The sequence below is a fragment of the Eubalaena glacialis genome, chromosome 2 (genome assembly GCF_028564815.1).
Source record: "Eubalaena glacialis isolate mEubGla1 chromosome 2, mEubGla1.1.hap2.+ XY, whole genome shotgun sequence".
Taxonomy (NCBI): Eukaryota; Metazoa; Chordata; class Mammalia; order Artiodactyla; family Balaenidae; genus Eubalaena; species Eubalaena glacialis.
The window spans coordinates 158,155,387-158,175,065 of NC_083717.1; the positions used below are offsets into that span (position 1 = coordinate 158,155,387).

Consider the following 19,679-nt stretch of genomic DNA (forward strand, 5'->3'; position numbering starts at 1 on the left):
TAATTTATCCCTGTCCTATTAAAGTTTGAGTGTTAACATTATTGTGGTACAGCGGCAAGTGTTGACCAGCTGCTGCCTTCTTTGGACGAGGCCAGGCTGTTCTGCAACTGACATTCCTGCTCTGTCCCCTAGACTCTTCAAGACGAAGCTGAGAGCAGTGAAGGGAGTTGGAAGAAACTCCAGGAGGTTATTGGAAAACTCAAAGATTACTGCCCCTCAGTTGCTGAAATAATTCAAGAGAAATGCCAAAATACTCACACAAGGTACACTTTAAGATGCAATTTGAATGGTAGAACAGATATTTTTATCTTAATGACGTGTGACAAATGAAGGGACATAGGCTGGGTAAAGCCTTCTTAATCATCTGAGATAACTGGTTTCATACTATTCTGGTCTCTCCTGCTTTGAAGGATCTCGTTCACGTAAGATTTGACGTTGTGAAGGCTATCACTTGCCTTGTACAAGTGTTTGGTATAATCAATCTAGAAATGTCCTAAGTACAGCCCCAGTGTAGCCACGTTCAGTGGGCATAGGCTAAATGCCCAATGCGATCCTCAAGGGCACCAAAATCAACAGGCAGAAACAGGCTAAGGGGTGGCCAGATGGGCAGTCTGTCTCACTGGAAACATTATAAGGTGGAAGTAAGGAGATGTTAGAATACCTCTCAGGAGATATTTGTGAGGTTGGGAGGAATTCTTTGATGAACTATTTATGATAGAAAACTCCTTCTAAGGAGTGTGGCCCTGGTTGATTGTGAGGCTTTTATATAGCTGGATGGGATATGAAAGTTGGCCCAAAGCTGATTTGTTCCAGACAGTGGTGAAGAGATTAAGCTACCCTCAGTGGCCTTCTCCACCCTTCCTTCATGCAGATTCAGCCTCTCCTATAAACCAACTTTGAATATGTGTTGAACAAGGGACACCACATTTATGTACCCTGCAGTGGTGTCCTCAGCCCTTGATCCAGTCCTTAGTGGAAGAGGGGGAGGAGGGAGGGTAAAGAGAAACACAGACTCGTATCTAATTTCACATACAGTAATGGGGGCCTCCCTCAAAACATATGGTGGTTCAGGTTGCTATTAAAGGGATTCAGTTGTCACCACTGCACATACACATTCAGTTGTTGGCACAAGAATATATCGGAAGGCATATTGAAAAAGACTGAAGAAAATAGCACCAAAATGCCAACAGTAGTTATCTCTAGATTAATGAGATGTCAGGTGTTTTTTTTACTTTCTCTTTATAGACAGGTAGGTAGGTAGGTAGATGGGTAGACAATCTCAATATAGGTGTGGATAGATTTAAACACACATGTTTTGTGGGGGGTTGTGAGCATATGTTGTATTTATAATTGGGGAAAATCTTGTTTAAAAACAGGTGGTTCTGAGAAGATTTGTGAAATACAAAGAAGTAAAGCAATTATGCCATTTGTCACCTTTTTCGCCCACTTAGCGGGGTTGAGGATATTGTGAAACAAGCATTCTCATGTGCTTTGGGTGAGGATGTAAATATTATAATGCTTTCAGAAAGCAGTTTGAACATATACCCATAACCTTAAAAATATTTACATATTTATATTCTTTGACCCAATAATTCTCTAAGAAGTCTAATTTAAGACCAATATCTTGAAATACAGAAAAAAGCCTTTGAACAAAGTTGTATCTGAGCATTATTTTTGGAAGCAAAAATTGAAAATTACTCCAATATCCATACTAAGCTGGAATTTGGTAATTAAACAAAAAAGACCATTTATAGACCGTTATGTACAGCCATTTAAACTTAGGCTTACTTATTTTTTATTAATAACATGGGAAAATTTTTTTAAGTTAAATGGGAAAGAAAGGCAAGATATTACAGTCCATAGCATGGAATAAAAACAAAATTTTTAAATTTCTCCTTTTTTTTACTTTTCAATTTTAATAGAATGAAAAATGTATTACAGAAAATAACTTCTTATTTTTCTTATTATTACGATTTTTAGTTTTTGTAGCAGTTTAACAGTGCATATAAATGAGAATCCAAAAAAAAAATCATATAACCAATGAATGTGCCAGCACCACAAAATTAGCTAATTTTCATGGATGCAGAAATACTTTTAATATTTGCAATTGTTCATAACTTGGTGGTATCTACAAAAACGAGGTCTCTAACTAGATTTCATCAACAGCTCTAGTCAAGTTCACCTGGACTCCAGAGTTGATTTTTAGCCTGGCCCCCCCATGGAGACCAGCTATGTAAATCTGGGGCCTGGGTACTCTGCTGCTGCCTTCCCTCATATATTGTGTGCTAGCATCCTTTGAGGGGTACACAATTTTCTCTTCTCATGTGACTAAGATCAGTTTTACCAAGTGAGTAACTTTCTGATGCAAATTGGCCTAAGTAGAAAGAGAATACACAGGAATTAACTTTTCTCTAAAGAACAAATAAAATATTATCAAGTACCAGGTAATATCTGCCATTTTTTTCTCTCAATCCACAAAGAAATTAGTCCTACAACATACCGTATTTCTACAAAACATTAAAACATTAGCAAATTTAGAACATAATAGAAAATAAATACCCTTTGCTGAGAAGTAGGAAAATATATTGTTTTTTATTTCTACTTTTATATAAGGAACATGTTGCTTTTGTAATTAGAAAATAAATTTGACATAAACACAATTTAAATAAGGCCTACTTAAAGACCCCCTCTATAAAATAGGAGGCCCTCCCATGTGGAGAAAGTTTCATCAGGCAAACAGTTCAGTACTTTCTTCACCTTTGCCTAAGAGACATTCATCATACAATAGATATTTCCTGCCAGTCACAAATTTTGCGGGTTTTGTTGAGAATTATAAAGTCAATGAAGTATCCTAATTTGGAATTCTATTTATATATTAATGATGGCATTAATTTTGAAAAGACATTAACGTGTCTTCTTAATCTATCTGTTCTTAACTTATGGGTAGAGTGTAGGCACTGTGCTTTTGCTGCAAAGGAAAGGATGGATGGGGTTCCTGTTGTTCATGTTGCCCTGACAGGTGGACGCGGGTAAACCAAGATATTGCAGACCAGTTGCAGAGGGCCCAGAGCCCGCTACAGCTCTGGAAGGCATATAACAGTGCTCACGCTGAAGCTGCAGCAAGACTGGAGCAGCAGGAAGCAAAGTACCAACAGCTCGCAAACATCAACACATCTGGAAACAACCTGGCAGAGATCCTGCCCCCAGCCCTGCGGGACATAAAGGTAGGCGTTAAGCCCATTGGGAAAACCAAGGCCAAGACAGCCTGACAGACAGGGCCATGACCCAGGGACTAGACAGATCCCAGGGAGGGAGGAGTGGGTCAGGACAGCTGTGTGAGCAGACCATGTAGGACACAGGCAAGACAGGGATGTGTGGGGTTGGGAGAGCCAGGTGGTGGCTCAGAGGTGAGGGCCAGGCAGCAGGTAGCTGGGTCAGGGGCACCTGACACCACCTCCTTCCAAATCTCCCCTTTCACTCTAGCAGGTAAATCTCTAAAGCCAAAGCTTCATACAGAGTCTCCAATAAAAGCAGAAATATATCAGCTGAATGTGGTCATCTAAGAATTGTAGATGTTGAATCTCTTGATTTAGAAATAATCATGAATAATTATCTAAATAATCATCTAATCTAAATGAATAATCATTTAGATTCACCACCATGTTAATAAGGCTTTTCTGTGGATATAATGATTTTTAGACTATTATTTAACAGTTGTATACTTTCCTCTGTGGTTTTATTCTATTATGTTAATGAATGCCTAGAAAGCAAATACTTTCTAGTTTTAAACTAGGTGACCAGATACATTTTGTATCTTTTAATACTATAGGTCAAATAAAGAAGTATTAACCAATTAAATTAGAGACAAGAATCCAACAGATATGAACCATATTTCTGATCAACTTCTGTCTAATCTGTTGGCATTTAAAAAACAACAAAAACAGAAATTTCACACAGTTGCAATATTTCTGGAGTAGCCCTAAAATCGTCTTGGTCAATGAAATTCTATGCTCTCTGCAAATGAATCCATTTATGTCACAAAGTGTCAGGCAGAGGACGGGGTTGGATTGATTCTTAAAATGCATTAAAGCAGATCCTTAAAGTGTTCACTGATTAGAAATATAACACATAGGGCTGTACCCAAGTCATCTCCAGTTTCTGTAAACTAGAAGCCCCAACTCTATTTATCCATGGTTACTTTTGGTTCTGAACTGACAAATTTCAGAACAGCACCCAGTGATGTGCATCATATAAAGAAGGCTTAGCTTTTTTATCTCTTTAAAATAAACAGTAACAAAAAGCCACACCCACTATTTCAGGGCAGAAATTCTCCTAGATGTTGATGGAGTGGCATGAGTTGGGGATTTTTGTTGGGAAAGGAGGAGGAAATGTTTTGCGATCACTTTTTTCTTCTCCAGGAGCTGCAGCATGATGTGCAGAAGACAAAAGAAGCCTTTCTCCAAGATTCCACTCTCCTGGATCGACTCCCACAGCCTGCAGAGCCCAACACCCACCTGCTCCTCTCTGGTCAAATGCACTCCCTCCAGAGGGCTTCCTACTTGGAAAAGATGCTGCTTATGAAAACAAATGAATTTAAGGTTCATCTTATTTTTCTATTCAAGTTGAAGTCTTGGACATTTGCACACTCCCTTCAATTCCTTATATCTTCCGAAGTGATAGTTATTAGTGCTTTGTGGGCTGCACCTTAGGGAAACCACAGAATAAAGATGCCCTAAACATATCTACCATTTGACATGATTCTTCAGTCATGTGATTCTTCAATCACATGGGCAATGGGCAGATCTTAAGCATACGTTTCTTCTTTATTGAACATGTTAAAGTGATATATTTCATGCACTGTTCAGATCTCGTAGTTATTTGAATTTCCAAGTGGGGTAATTGAGTCATAGAGTAGCTGCTTAAAGCACGGCCATTTGTTATGTATTTTATTCACTTTTTGAAAAGCCTTTAGTGCATGAACTATCAAAAAGCTGAATAGAAGGCCATGGGGCTCCAATATCATACAGCGGGGAAAAAATATTTAGCTAGCAGGATTCCTCTAGGTGCCCCTGTCAAGCAACTGATCTATTCATCCCTGTGAAGGCTTCATACTTTGCCAAAGGCACAAAGTGAGTATCAGGAGTGTTCTGGATTCAAGATAATGAACTGCTTAGGGCTGAAAACAGCTTGGACTTTTATCACAAGGCTGCGCTTGATTCTGTTATAGATGCACATGAAAATTGTTTCTAATGAAAACTTCTCTTGTTCTAGTTTGTTCTATCACAGTTCAGGGATTTTGGGGACCAGTTGGACTCTTTAAAAGGTCTCATTACGCATGAAGAAGAGAATTTGGATAAACTCTACCAGCAAGAAAAAGAAGGAAATCCTGACTTATTCCTGGTATTGCCAATATTTGTCATTCCTAAGGGCTCAGGTTCCCCATAGAATAAAAAATAAGTGAATTACTGTCATCTATGTGCATCTTAACTCTTGAGCACAGTCATTGATATGCCATTCATTCTTGACCTGTTTTCCCTAAGATCTAGAAAAGTATGACAACATAGGGATTTTTTTTTTTTTACACCTTTTTTTTTTGCTTTTTGCTTTTTTATTTTTTTAATATTTATTTATTTATTTATTCTATTCATTTGGCTGTGGCAGGTCTTAGTTGTGGCGCGCAGGATCTTTAGTTGCAGCATGCGGGCTCTTAGTTGTGGCATGCGGGATCTAGTTCCCTGACCAGTGATCGAACCCAGGGCCCCTGCATTGGGAGCACGGAGTCTTAACCACTGGACCACCAGGGAAGTCCCATACACTTTAAATATATACAATTTATTTGTCGATTATTTCTCTTTTTTAATTTTTTAATTTTTATACCTTTTTAAAGGTTACATTCCGTTTACAGTTATTACAAAATATTGGCTATATTCCCCATGTTGTACAATACATCCTTGAGCCTATCTTATACCCAATAGTTTGTACCTCCTACTCCCCAACTCCTGTATTGCCCCTCCGACTGGTAACAACTAGTTTTTTCTCTTCATCTATGAGTCTACTTCTTTTTCGTTATATTCACTAGTTTGTTGTATTTTTTAGATTCCACGTATAAGTGATATCGTACAGTATTTATCTTTCTCTGTCTGACTTATTTCACTTAGCATGATGCCCTCCAAATCCATCCATGTTGCTGCAAATGGCAAAACTTTGTTCTTTTTTATGGCTGAGTTATGGTCCATTGTATATATGTACCACATCTTCTTTATCCATTCATCTGTTGATGGACACTTATGTTGCTTCCGTATCTTGACAATTGTAAATAATGCTGCTACGAACATTGGGTTGCATGTATCTTTTCAAATTAGTGTTTTTGGTTGTTTTTGGATATATACCCAGGAGTGGAATTGCTGGGTCATGAGATCTATTTTAGTAATATGCCTCAGTAATTTTAGTAGACTTTTAAATCTTGAAGTCTTTACTAGTTAGCTTCAGTGAACTAAAATAATCTAGCAGTTGGCTATTGAGATTAATTGAATTTTTCTGGTTAGTTGAAGATCAAAAAGTAAGATGCCCTATTAAATTAATGGTATATTTTTTTCCTTCTTTATTACCGTAATAAATTTAGTATAGTTAACATAGATGAATGGAAGAATTAAAGAATTCTGGATCTTGCAAACTCCTAAGGACCAATATTCATAACCTAGATTAAGAGTCAGCAAACTATGGCACATGGTCTAAATGCAGCCCCTCACCTGGTTTTGTAAATAAAGTGTTACTGGCACAACCATGCCCTTCCACCATTTACGTACTGTCTATGGGAGTTTTCATGCTACGAGGGCAGAGTTGAATATTTGCAACAGAGATCGTATGGGTCATAAAAGGCTAAAATATTTATGATCTCACCCTTGACAGTAAAAGTTTGTTGACCCTGACCTAGACTATTGTGGCAGAGTTCTGTAGTGAGAACATGGATATGGTGAAGGATGTTTGCTTAATATATTGTTGTCCTAGAGGCTGTCCCTGGAATATTGTCTTAAAGATAAAATTTTGGTGAGTTTGCTTTCCTATGATTTCACCATAATATTGATGTGTAACTACCATGCTTTGCTAGGGTTATTTTAAGGATTGAATTTTCCTTTACTTTGTAAATAAACTGCATGTTCTGTTGAAGGTCAAGTTGTTGGCAGACTAAATGCGACTTGAAGGTCCAGAGTGGGTCCTTTAAAAAAGAAGGCTCATTTCCATCTTCTTCAAAGACAAAAATCTGAGATCACTTTCTATTTCCTGAGCTGTTTCAGTTCTGACCATGTGTGCAACTTGTTCTAGAAAAGGCACAGGATTGAGAGATCTGGGTTCAGGTCCGATTCTGACACTAACTAGCTATTTGACTGTGGGCAAGTCATTTACCTATTTAGGCCCCAGTTTTCCCTCTTCTTTGAGATAAGGAAGGTCTGTAGGATTTCTGAAGCCTTTTCCTAATCCAGATATCTTATTGGCATCCAAAAATCTGGAATTTAATTTCTTTTTCACAGAATCATGTGCTGGCACTGACAGCCCAGTCACCTGATATTGAGCATTTGAGTGAAGTAAGCCTCAAGCTCCCACTTAGTGACGTAGCTGTCAAGACATTACAAAATGTGACCCGGCAATGGATTCGGGCCACGGCGACAGCACTGGAACGCCGCAGGTCAGAACAGCCCAGCTCTCCCATTCTGTTTCAATTAAGGCAAAATTAACAGTTGAGCCCAGTAATGTCATTGTTATATGGCTCTGTTTTGCTTGTTTTTAAACCTTCGTAGTGAACTTCAGGAGATTGGATTGAATCAAAAGTTTCTTTATTGCTGTGAAAAGTGGGTCCAGCTTTTGGAGAAGATAGAAGAGATGCTCAAGGTGAACATTGCTGACAGCCTCCCTGCTCTCCTGGAACAGCAGAAAACGTATGAGGTAAATAAACCTGTGCTCTCTGCCACCTTGGACCCCTCACCCTGGGGCAGGACTCAGGGGAAGAGAGATTAAATAAAGTAAAATACAGAGAGTACCTATCAATCCCCAATCCCTAAACACAGAATGTATGTCTTTGAGCAAATTCAGCTGTTGGTTGATCATTTGTAAACTTCTCACACATTTCATAAATTTCAAAATTTTGTTTTGCTGCTCTATTTTATTAATGACAGAACTCCTAGATTTTCTACAGTAGGTGGAAGCTTCTAGCACAACGTTGCTTTTGCATAATGCGAACACAATACCACTTTACCAAGAGCATGGTAAAATACTTCAAGTCATCTTTGCATTTTCACTGAATAGTTTTGTAAAGTATTGAAGCACCCGGTAGAATTATAATTGTAGCATTAATAATTTCACAGAGGAGTTTCCCCATGCTTATGCTGATGTATATTTGAGAGTACTCCTGGTGGTTATAGGCAGATCCTGCATTTCCAAAATGTACATGATTAGTTCATTGTAACTTTTTAGTGTAACTGATTTAAGTCTGCACTATTACATTAAGATCATCCACTGAAAATGAAATCTGTCCAGGCAAAGCTGGGTGACTTTGATAAGTTACCAAACATCTTAGTTTCCTCCTCTTCAAATGAGTCTAATAGTATTTAAGTCGTAAGGTTGAGGAATAAGTGAGACAATGCATGTTTTACTCAGTGCCTAATAGAAATAGAAAAAAGCCCAATAAATGGGCCTTAGATGTAGTTATTATTAGACCTATTTGCTTCTAATTATATTCATAGGTGCTGTTGTGATGGTTAAGCATTTTTTGCAGTTAGCCTCAAATCTTTTGAAAATTAATCACCTCACATATCCTCTGTGAGGTAGATTTTATTAGGAAATTCACAAAAACAATTCCCATATTTTAATTCATATACAGATGTTAGAAGCTGAAGTTTCTATAAACCAGACAATTGCTGACTCTTATGTCACCCAGTGCTTACAACTCCTGGACACAGCAGAAATAGAGAAGAGGTAAGCTCTTTGGGACTCGTAATGGTTGTGGGCATGTGGAAGGCAATGCAGCCTGGCGGGCCTTCCACCATGTGAATCTTGACCACATCAGTGCCTGCGGCCATGTCATTGGTAGACCACCATGGGGCCGGTCTTCTGACTTTATATTAGGATGGAGTCTTGCTTCATGGCCGTAAAAACATCAGGGGCCCTTTCCCCTATGGTAGATGGGTGGGCTTAGCAGACCAGATGCTTTGCAAACACCCATCCACCTAGTACCATTAACTAAGTTTTTACCCCAAAGGATTTTTCTATAGTGTGTTTTCCTCTCTACCTTCAGCCTCATGATGTTTTGCTATTTAAAAAATAAATTTCAAAGTGCTGCTGTTCCCAGTAGGTAGCCATGTCACAGTTGTGAAAGAAGAGACTTCTTTCTATGCTGTGTACATGAGGTTGGGGTCTCCGGGGAGTTCCAGTCAGGCAGAGCAGAGCCCCTTAGGCAGCCTGGTGACAGTAACTGTACCTGCTTGCATAGCTGCTGAAATTGCCGACAGAGCCCGGAGGGGGCCTGGCCTTAAATGACCTCTCCAAATGTCTCCATAGGCATTATTTTCCTCCCCATGATCACCCATATACCTCTGAATCTTCTTTCAACATAACTAAGAAATATAAAATCCATTTTTCCTAGCTCTGAAGTAATAAAATCCAAGCCAATTTCAGGATGATTAACTAGTTTTGATCTGATCAGTACAGCAAAGCGTGACTTTTCCCATAATAAATGAAAGGCCTTATTTATCATGTGAAGGACGTTGTTTATCTGGGAAAGAAATAGTTGAGTAGTTGCAGAAAGCATGTTCTTTATTGATGAAATTATGTAGCATACAACCCTCAAGTAATCGATAACATTACAAGGGACCTACCTGTTCATCTGTTTCCCATTGATCCCATGTTTAGTTTTCCATAACGCACTTGGCATAATCTGTGTTAAAACAGCTTAAGTTTGTTTAAGGCAGTGGTTGTCATGCATGCCAACAAAATACTAGGCCATGTGCAATTATCTTGTGATAAACACCTTTCACCAACCCACACACTGCCCCTGCCCCAGCCCCAAGTTCCCCATCATGTTTACGTTGAATGGTGCTCAGATTTAAAGAAGTTTCTTTCCATGTAAATTGTGCACGTAAATAGCAAATCTAAGTTCCTATTACACGTTGATAGTTATTTTTTCTACACGTTGATGTCAGAATTCTCTAACCATCTATTTTTCCCAAGACCGGAATTTGTTTGGAAGTTCACGAGGCTGAAGGAGAGGTGGCAGAGCGCCGTCCAGGGCGTTCGGCAGAGGAAGAGTGACATCGATGAGCTGGTGAGGCAGTGGCAGTACTTCACCACCTCTGAGGGGGACTTGCTCCGCCTCCTCGCCTACACCAGCCACCTGCTGTCTGCAGTGAAGAGCCAGGACTGCTACAGCCTCCACCAAACAAGAAGTCTGATCCATGAGCTGAAGGTAGGACATGCACAGCAGCGGTGTGGGAACTACAGGGTGCTGTTTATTTGGAAGATGTTCGTCCAGCTCAGGTTTTGTGTTTTCTGTGACGTTCAAGTGTGCTTTCTGCGATGGGGAGGCCAGCTGGTCATGGGGACCCTACTCAGCCTTATCCTTAGCCTTGTGGGGTCAGAAACCCAATCTTATCCATTCATCCAGAAATAGTGAAGCTCTCTTGGGCTGTGGGAGTAGAGACGGACTGGAGATGGGTAGGTAGAGTGGGGAAGTTGGGGGTGACAGACTTTTAAAGCACTGACTAATGTATAAATGACTACCACAAAGTAGTAATTTACAGTGGGACTCCTGCTTACTCTTGAAGGGTGAATTCATTTAGGCGACAACGTTTCCAATCAGAAAGTTGCTTGATGAGCACAGGACTAGAATAATTAGTTGGCAGTTCCCAGGGCATGTTGCATTGAGCTATCGAACCACGCTTCACTGTAGAGCGACAGCTAAACAAAACAGCACCCTTCTGAAATCCTTTGCTTGCCTCATTCATTTATCTAGGCTTCAGATATTAACTGAGCGTCTGATCTTTGCTGGTCACTGTTCTAAGTGCTGGGTATACGGTGTGGACCAAGAGAAGACCTCTCCTCCCGTGGGGGCAATCAGACAAATCAATAAACAAACAAGAAAATACTAATTTGTCTGATTGGTGGGGGAAATCAGACAAATCAAAAAATAAAGGAAATATCAGATTGCAGCATGGCATATGTAGGTCATTAAAACAGGGCCGGTGATGGAGAGGCTGGGTGACTGCTTTAGATTGGGTCCTCTCTGGGGAGGCAACATTTAAACTGGAACCTGAGTGACAAGAAGAAGCCAGCTGTGCAAAGATCTGGGGGGAGAGCCTTCAGACAGAGGGAAGAGTTTTCCCGAGTCCCCAAGATGGGAACAAGTTTAGCAAAGCAGAGGAAGAAAGAAGGCTCCTGTGACGAGTGTAGCCAGTGAGACAGCAGTGATGGAAAATGGACTTGATAGGCAGTCAGGGAGGAGCATTTTGGAGGGAGGTAAGGTAGCTGGATGACCGTCTGGATAATAGGAAGCCGTTCAAGTTGGAAGAGGAAGCAGCTCGATACGATTTGTATTTTTTAAATGTCCTCTGGCTGCTCTGAGGAAGATGGTTTGGGGGTTGGTGGGGGTCAGAGAAGAAGCAGGAATGCCAGTGTACTACTTCTTTATTGCCGCATCACAACAAACATTTCTTATTCTCTCTCACAGTTCTGGAGGTTGTCAGGGCTGTTAGGTGGCTCTTGCAGGGGGCTTTCAGGCAGTTCCGGTCAATGACGGCTGAGGCTGGACTCATCTGAAGTCTCCCTCACTTTCATGTCTAGTACTTGAGCTGGAAAGGCTCAGACAGCCAGGAACTGGAACAGCTGGGGCTCCTTGGGCTTTGTTCCCTGTGGGCTCTCCACTTGGAGGCTTTCGGTAGCCAGACTCCTTACATGGCAGCTCATGGCTTCAAAGGTGCATGTCCCAAGAAAGATAGATCCAGAGAGAAGCTGTATTGCCTTTTTAGACCTAGCCTCAGACGTCAGCCACTTCCACCATCCTCTGTTAATCAAGGCCATCACGCATGCCCACACGGGTTCAAGAGGAGGGGGGAGAGGGAAGGTTCTAGAAGAGCATGTGGGGCTGGTAATATTGTGGCCATTTTGTGAAAAATACAGTCTGCCATAACTCGTTAGGCTATTTCAATGGTCTTGGGTAGTTTTTAGGATGGATAAGACAAGGGTGATCACAGTGAAGATAAAAAGACTATGTTTGTAGGTGGGGTTTACAAGACCTGCTTATGGTTTGGATGTGGCAGGTAAATAAAAATCTAAATCCAGATGACTGTAGGTTTGGGGTTGAGCATCTTGGTGAATAGTGTGCTGTTGACCAAGTCAGGGGAGACTGGACAAGAACCAGGTCTTTTGATGAGTTCAGTTTGAAATGGCTAACAGACATCTATCCCAGTGGCTGTGTTGAGCAGTACTGCATATTAGAAGGACAAGTGTGCAGGGGCAGTGTGTTCCTTGAATTGCAGTTTTTCTTGTGTGTGTTTCTCCTTAGCATTTGGGTTATCCTGAGTATTCTCAGAAATATCTTTATAAATCAATACTCTGTTGATTTCTTTTTAATATCAGCTTCCATTTTGGAAAATGCCCATATTATGTCTCCCTTGAGAAATTTGAAAATAAAGGAAATCATATATGCAACAGAAATAAAAGCTATTTAATTTTTTCTCCTGAAACCAAATGCTTTTGGAAATATAAAGTTTTTACTTCATTTTTGTATTATAAATACCTAGTTTCAGTCCCTTTTAAAGAAAAGCCTATGTGATATCCAAATGGAATTTTTTAAAGCTATTGCTTTAGTATAAACACTGATGTGTATATTTATGTGCTTAAGTGTCTATTTTTATATTTTTACCTTTTTTATTTGTTCTCTCCTTTTAAATTTGTTTAGCATAATGTGCACATTCTAACCTTGTGGGTTAGGAGCAGCCTGACTCTTTATACCATAATGGTAATGGGTATTTGCTCTTAATATCAGATCTAATACTCCAGTCATTTTCTTAATACTCTTGGATCCATTTATCTTGTAGGCTTTTATTCTGTGAAATGTATTTTTAATTTCTCTATGCTTCTAATCATTATACTAAAATCTTATCTCTTACCAACCCTTGGAAATTATTTTAAGAACACATCATTTGGTAGTATGCTGTCTACTCAATAAAAATATTAGCCTTTGATGTGAATGAGTGTGTATGTATGTGTGTGTGTGTTCTAACCAGATTTGTCTAATTTATACCTAGTTTAACATTTAAGAGGAGCTCTGAAGGAAATACACACAAATGCATGCAGAGAGTCACATTTTGATCACATCAGAGGTTTAAGCAAATTACTTTTTCTTTTTTTTTTTTTTTTTTAAGAATAAAGAAATCCATTTCCAGAGGTGGCAGACAACCTATGCACTAACCTTGGAAGCTGGGGAAAAGTTACTGAACACAACTCACCTGGAAACTAAAGAGTCAATTGACAAGAGAATCAGTCAACTTCAAGACAACTGGAAGGACACAAAACTCCAACTAGGAGAGATGATTAAACAGTTCCAGAGCATTGCAGAGGTAAACTCACCATTTACTTTTCTGTTCATGATATTCAAATGCAGTACATAGAATTTTTGTTTGCTGTATGAAGATGGGAATGATTTTAGGAAATCACAATATTATGGGTTTTCCAAGGGACGTTGAGTCCTACTAATCCACAAATCATGGTGGTTACTTGATGTAAAATAATAATACAACATTGGAAAAGCTCAATGTTAATATCTAAATACTTGAGGTACTATTTTATATTTACCTTTATGAAACAGGAAACGAATTCATGTTCAATGGAAGTTCAATACCCAAAGCTAACATATGGTCTGTCTTTGGGTATGGTATATGAAAATAAACACAGTGATACTTCATCTTTCTGCTGCCTTCAAAGAATACACTTTTCCATATAACTGAATTTCCCAAATAATTTATGATTATACCTTTAAGAACCAAAATGCTTTCTTTTGAGTGATTATTAGGAAAATCATTAATATTTTATTATGCTAAAATATCCCAAGTTGTTCTCAAGGGCTCTGAGCTGCTTTGAACCTAGCCCCTGCACTGCTATGCTTTTTGAGTTCTTATGTGGTTTTTATTGTTTGTCTTTCTTTCTATTTAATTTTAAGCTGTCTATTTTTACTTTTTATTTCTCTGAGTATACTTACTCCTTATAGCCCAGTCTTTAATCTGTTGTGTGGGTACCAAAACCAGATAACCAAGCTTGTCAGAGATGTTTTTCTGAATACAGAATAAATACGTGCTGAGTTAGGGCCTGAACATCTCTCCTGTGAATAAAGTATCTGAATTTTATTTGGCGTATACACTGTGAAATTCATTAACTTGCAAACATTTGTTGAGCACCTGCCGTGTTTGCAAAGCAAGGTGGTAAATGCAAGTAAAGGTTTGGTGGAAGAGATAAGGACTCATAGTTTTGTTTTGTTTCTCCCTTCACTTTCTCCTTGGTTATGTTCCAGAGAGTTTATGTTGTGAGATAAGTGGCCTCTCCTTAAGTGAGGTATTAGCGTACAATTGGACCAACCCAAGAATATTTGTGTCAGTAGTACTGAGGAATAGAGTAGTGTTTGAGTCTGTGTTTGTCTATTTTTAGTAACTTCAGGAGGAGGAATTTTAGTAATATCAGGAATAGAAATTTATCTTAATGGATTAAACCCTCTGTACTTGAAAATACAGGCAACTATTTGCTCAGTAATATAAGGTTTAAGGAAAAGAGCTGATATCAAAGAAAGGCATCCACAGGGAAACTGTAGCCTTAGGTCGACTCTTGATTAAGCTACTTCTAACTGCATGTCCTTGGACCAGTCGATTTTCTCTGAGCCTCAATTTTCCTATTTTAAATGTGATAGTAACACTTGCATCTGTCTGCTAAGCTTATTATAATTACAGTGAGATAATGAAGTTGATAAGCTTTGTAAACTATAAACTACTTCAAGCAGGAGGCGGCAGTCAGAGCAGTGGTAAGAAATGGAGAGTGAAACTTGGCTGTGAAAGGGTCGCTAAAGCCAAGCTATTTCTAGAAGGGAGAAGGGAGAGGGCAGAGGGATGACATTAAAAAAGAAGACAAGAAAAGTGCTTGAGTGCTTTTGCTTTTCAGTGCTATTAGAGCATATACCCAAGACTGGAAATGCTGAAAATTAATCCTTCTAGTAGCCTTTTAAATGTGAACTTTTCCAAAACTAAAATAGAAATAAGTTAGCTAGGTCAGAGATGTGGGGAGGGAGGAAGAAATATTTCGAAGCCAAAGGCAACCCAGTGGTTGAGATGAGCCACACGTAAAGCTGCAGAGAGGCGTCGAACCATCCTGCTGTCCCATATGCTCTTTTAGACCACAGTCTGCTCAAGACAAGGAACTGGGTTTCTGCGTGATTTACAAAAACACATTTAATAGAACAATTACATGGATTAAATTAATTATCCTATTCCTACAATTCATTCTTAAACAGCAGAGTACTTACCAATTTTAATACTGTTTTCAAACAGACCTGGGACCAGTGTGAAAAGAAAATCAAGGAGTTGAGAAACAGGCTGCAAGTTTTAAAGGCACAAAGTAAAGACCCTCTTCCAGAACTTCACGAGGAGCTCCATCGAGAAAAAGAGCTGATTAAGGTATTGAAATCTGAAGTAGTGTTCAAGATAATCACTCAGCTGTTTTCTGAGACATTAAAGTGTTTGTTGGCCTTTCGATGTCTGTGTGAAACTAAGTCTTTGTTGGAAAATATTTTGCCTATCTTCTCTCTAATACACCTTCCTGGTCACTAAAGCAATTAGAATCAATGCTTTTTGAGATCCATGTGTGAAGATGAGGAAGATTTTGCAGAACTTCTTCTTAGGATTTTGGGGGTTTTCTCCTTCAGGTCCTCTTTCTGTTTCTCCTCTGTAATTTAAGATGCGGCCTCTAAGATTACATTGAAAGTTGTTCCCTTATCAAATGGCCTTGTCTTTGAAATGAGAGTAAAGTATGACTGAAGAATTCATTTTTTAGAAGACAATAGGTTGGGGGTTTTGCTCAAATATAACAGTTTTTGTAATACCTTCCAAACTATATTCTGCCTAATGGATACCACACTAGCAAAAATTCCTGGGTATGTTAGGACTTAGCAGAAGACAAGGCAAACTTACTGATAGGAATGTGGACCCGTTAAATTCCGAGGTCAGGAACTCCCTACATCTCTTCCCTTTCTGCAGGTTTGATCTTGGAAAGACATCAATAGCCTAATGGAATAAGGTTTAAAAAAAATTTTTTTTCTTCCTTCAGTGACTTCAAGGGTCAAATTGAAAAAAATTAGGAAGAATTGAGTAGTCTCATACTTCAAGCTGTGCTGGAAATTAGTGTCCTCCTTCCTGAACCTTTTTTCTTCATTGTAAAAATTTCTAATGTGCAAAAAAATTCTAACAACAAATAATATGACAAATACCATGAAACCATCAGCCAGCAGAAAAATAAAACATTACAAATACAGTTCAAATGCCCTGTATGATCTCTAATGTACTTCCCCTCCCCAGAGGTATCCACGTCCCTGAATTTGGTGTCCTATCATTCTTATGCATTTCTTTATCATTTTACTACGTGTGTATGTAGATCTCAGTGGAATGTAGAAGTACTACTTTTGTTTTTAAACTTTATGTAAGCAGCACCATTACTCTATACTTAAGTCATAAAGATATACTCCTATGTTTCCTTCTGAAATTTTTCCAATTTTGCTTTTTATGTTTACACCTTTATTCAGTGAAGAACTGATTTTTGCATATGTTTTGAAGTAAAGAGCCGATTTTTGTTTTATTCATACGGATGACCATTATCCAGGTGCCTGTTTACTGATTAGTCCAGTGTCCAATATCAGGTTTCCAGTTATGCATGGTTTGATTCTTGGTTCTCTGCTCTATTCCATTGGTCTGCTTATCTCAGCTTTTATACCAAATTATCCTGCATACTGTGTTTTATTAGAACAGATCTTCATTTCAGGTGTGAGGTACCCATGCCTCATTCTCCCACTCAAGTGTGGATATCCTTGGTTCTTTGATCTCCCACAGCTTTAGAAGCAGTTTGTCAAACTATAAGAAATCCTGATAAGAGTTTTAATGGAATTGTGTTGAATTTATAGAATAATTTGGAGGAAATTAACATCTTTTTGACACTGAGTACTCCTGTTTCTGAATATGGCATATTTCTCCTTTTATTCATGTTTAGTGTTTTATAACTTTATGTAGTATTGTACATCTTTTGTTAGATTTATTTCTTGGTGTGTTACTTTTGAAGCTATTGAAAATACTGCCTTTTTCTAATTATACTTTCTGTTTATTACTGATGTCTAGAAATGTAACTAATTTTTGTGCATTGATATTATATTCAACCATCTTGCTAAACTCTTGTTAATTTCGATAAATTGTCTATCTATTCTTTTGGGGTCTGTGAACACAATCACCATTGATGAATAATGACTTTTTTTGTCTCTTCCTTTTAATTCTTATACTTTTGTTCTGTTCTGTCTACACTGGTCAGTACCTCCAGAGCAGTGTTGTTAGAAGCGTTGATAACTGGCCCCTATGTGTCAGTCCTGATTTTAAAGAGAATGATTCTATCATTTCACCATGAAGTGCGATTTTTGGTGGTGATATGTTAGTAGATGCCTTTATTAGGTTAAGAAGGTTCCTGTCTGTCCCTGATTTTCAAAGTTTACTAGATCAGTCTACTGATCTAGACTTCAGTAACAGATGAGAGGATTTGGAGTCCTTCTCTGAGTCGACACATAGAGTTTCCTTCCATCAAGTCCAGAAACCTGTGCAGAATGGGAACCATAAACCCATGAGGAGGCATAATTTTTCCCAAGTAGGACACATCTCAGTTTCCACTGGGATCTTTTCAACTTCCATAGCCTCAGCATTCTGTTTCTCAGTGGAAAGAACTGGGGAGATAGGCCAAGGGCATTGAGTTCATTCAACCTGTGACCATATTCCAAAAAGATCCCAAGTCACCTGAAGCCTGTCTAGAACAGTGTTTATCATCCCTCAGTCACTTGGGGAGATTCCTAACCATTCGACCAGTCTGACCTTTACTTTCCTCCCTAGGAAATTACATTCCCATCACAGCCAAGTTGATGTATGGAAAAATTGCTTTACATGTTTATATGTGTCTGCACATATATGATTTCTTTATATGTTTATAAAGAAATGCGTGTGTGATTCCTTTATATGTTTTATATACTAACTTTCAGTATTATGAAAATTGCTATCGCTATAGTGGGCATCTGTGTTCATAAAACTTGTCAAATGATTGGGCCCTTAGAACAGTTTTATTTTCTTAAATAATTGTTTACTGAAATATAGTTGATATACACTATTATGCTAGTTTCAGGTGTACTACATAGTGGTTTGACATTGGCATACATTATGAAATGATCACCATGATAAGTCTAGTAACCGTCTGTCCCCATAGAAAGTTATTACAATATTACTGACCATAGAAAGTTATTACAATATTACTGACCATATTCCTTATGCTGTATGTTACATCCCCATGGCTTATCTATTTTATAACAGGAGGTTTATACCTCTTCATAAAATAATTTTTGAATAAGTAATATGGTCACATGGTTCAAAATTCAAAAGGTACACATGAAAAATTTTTCTCCCATCAGTTTCTCTCCACGGAAGCCGCGTTACCAATTTGTTGTGTATTCTTCCAAAGATATTCTATGCATATGCAGACCAATATTTATATATATACACATTCATTTTTTGATCCTCTTTTTACCCAAATGGTAGTGTAGAGAAATGGGACTTGACAATCCCAATAGTAACTGAGTCCACAGGCAAAGACTTAAATGCTGTTGTGCTGTGTTAGAGTCCAGTCAAAGCCTGTGCAACACAACACTTTATGTAGTCAAGTTTTAATCACGTGTCATATGGACAATTGGAATTTTACAGGTACTTTTGCAATGTAGAAAATTTATCTAGTTAAATTAAGAAAGGGAAACTTATCTGACTGACATGTTCTCTTTTGCAATTAGTTTGGTAGCAAATCTGGAGTATTTTAATTTAAAAACAGAAGCACAGTTTTTGAAATGTTTATAGAAATAAGTGAACGTCAGCCTTAATAGACTTCCACAGTAGACCTCACTCTATATATTGTTTCATTCCTTGCTTTTTCACTTAATATTTATGAACATATTAAAGCGCTTGATACATACTGCCAAATTCTTTCCTTTCAATCATACATTTTGATATTTGAGGACTTACTATACACCAGGCCTCTTGGTAGGTGCTTGGTGGGCAATGCATTGGTGGGCGATGCATTGGTGAGCAATGTTGTCATGGCCCCAGCCAGTGGGGAGCCGATAGTCTAGGCTACTGGAGAGAAAGACGTTAACCAGAGTCCCACTGTATGCGTGCATATATATATGTGTGAATAACTGTAAGCATGGTGAGTGTTAGAGGGGAAAAGGACAGGGGGCTGTGAGAGCACAAAACAAGGGTCCCAATCTCATGCGATGACTCAGAGAAGACTCCTCTGAGGAATTACCTGGTCTGAGATCTGAAAGTGTCGGTAGGAATTAACTAAATATATCTGGGGAAGCATCAGGG

The 19,679-nt window shown here is 38.6% G+C and overlaps 2 protein-coding genes across 2 annotated transcripts in view; one reads left to right on the forward strand and one right to left on the reverse strand.

The window, feature by feature from the left end:
* The window catches only part of SYNE2 (spectrin repeat containing nuclear envelope protein 2), a 318,208-nt gene that overhangs the window by 257,945 nt on the left and 40,584 nt on the right, over positions 1-19,679 (forward strand). Inside the window, exons 87-96 of the mRNA XM_061180891.1 lie at positions 133-263; positions 3,020-3,224; positions 4,419-4,598; positions 5,272-5,400; positions 7,530-7,684; positions 7,797-7,941; positions 8,876-8,970; positions 10,222-10,456; positions 13,413-13,607; positions 15,579-15,704. Of these exons, the coding sequence (XP_061036874.1) occupies positions 133-263; positions 3,020-3,224; positions 4,419-4,598; positions 5,272-5,400; positions 7,530-7,684; positions 7,797-7,941; positions 8,876-8,970; positions 10,222-10,456; positions 13,413-13,607; positions 15,579-15,704 (1,596 nt within the window). The remainder of the gene's footprint in view (positions 1-132; positions 264-3,019; positions 3,225-4,418; positions 4,599-5,271; positions 5,401-7,529; positions 7,685-7,796; positions 7,942-8,875; positions 8,971-10,221; positions 10,457-13,412; positions 13,608-15,578; positions 15,705-19,679) is intronic.
* Positions 1-19,679, reverse strand: part of ESR2 (estrogen receptor 2) — a 170,977-nt gene that overhangs the window by 55,652 nt on the left and 95,646 nt on the right. The window lies entirely within an intron of this gene.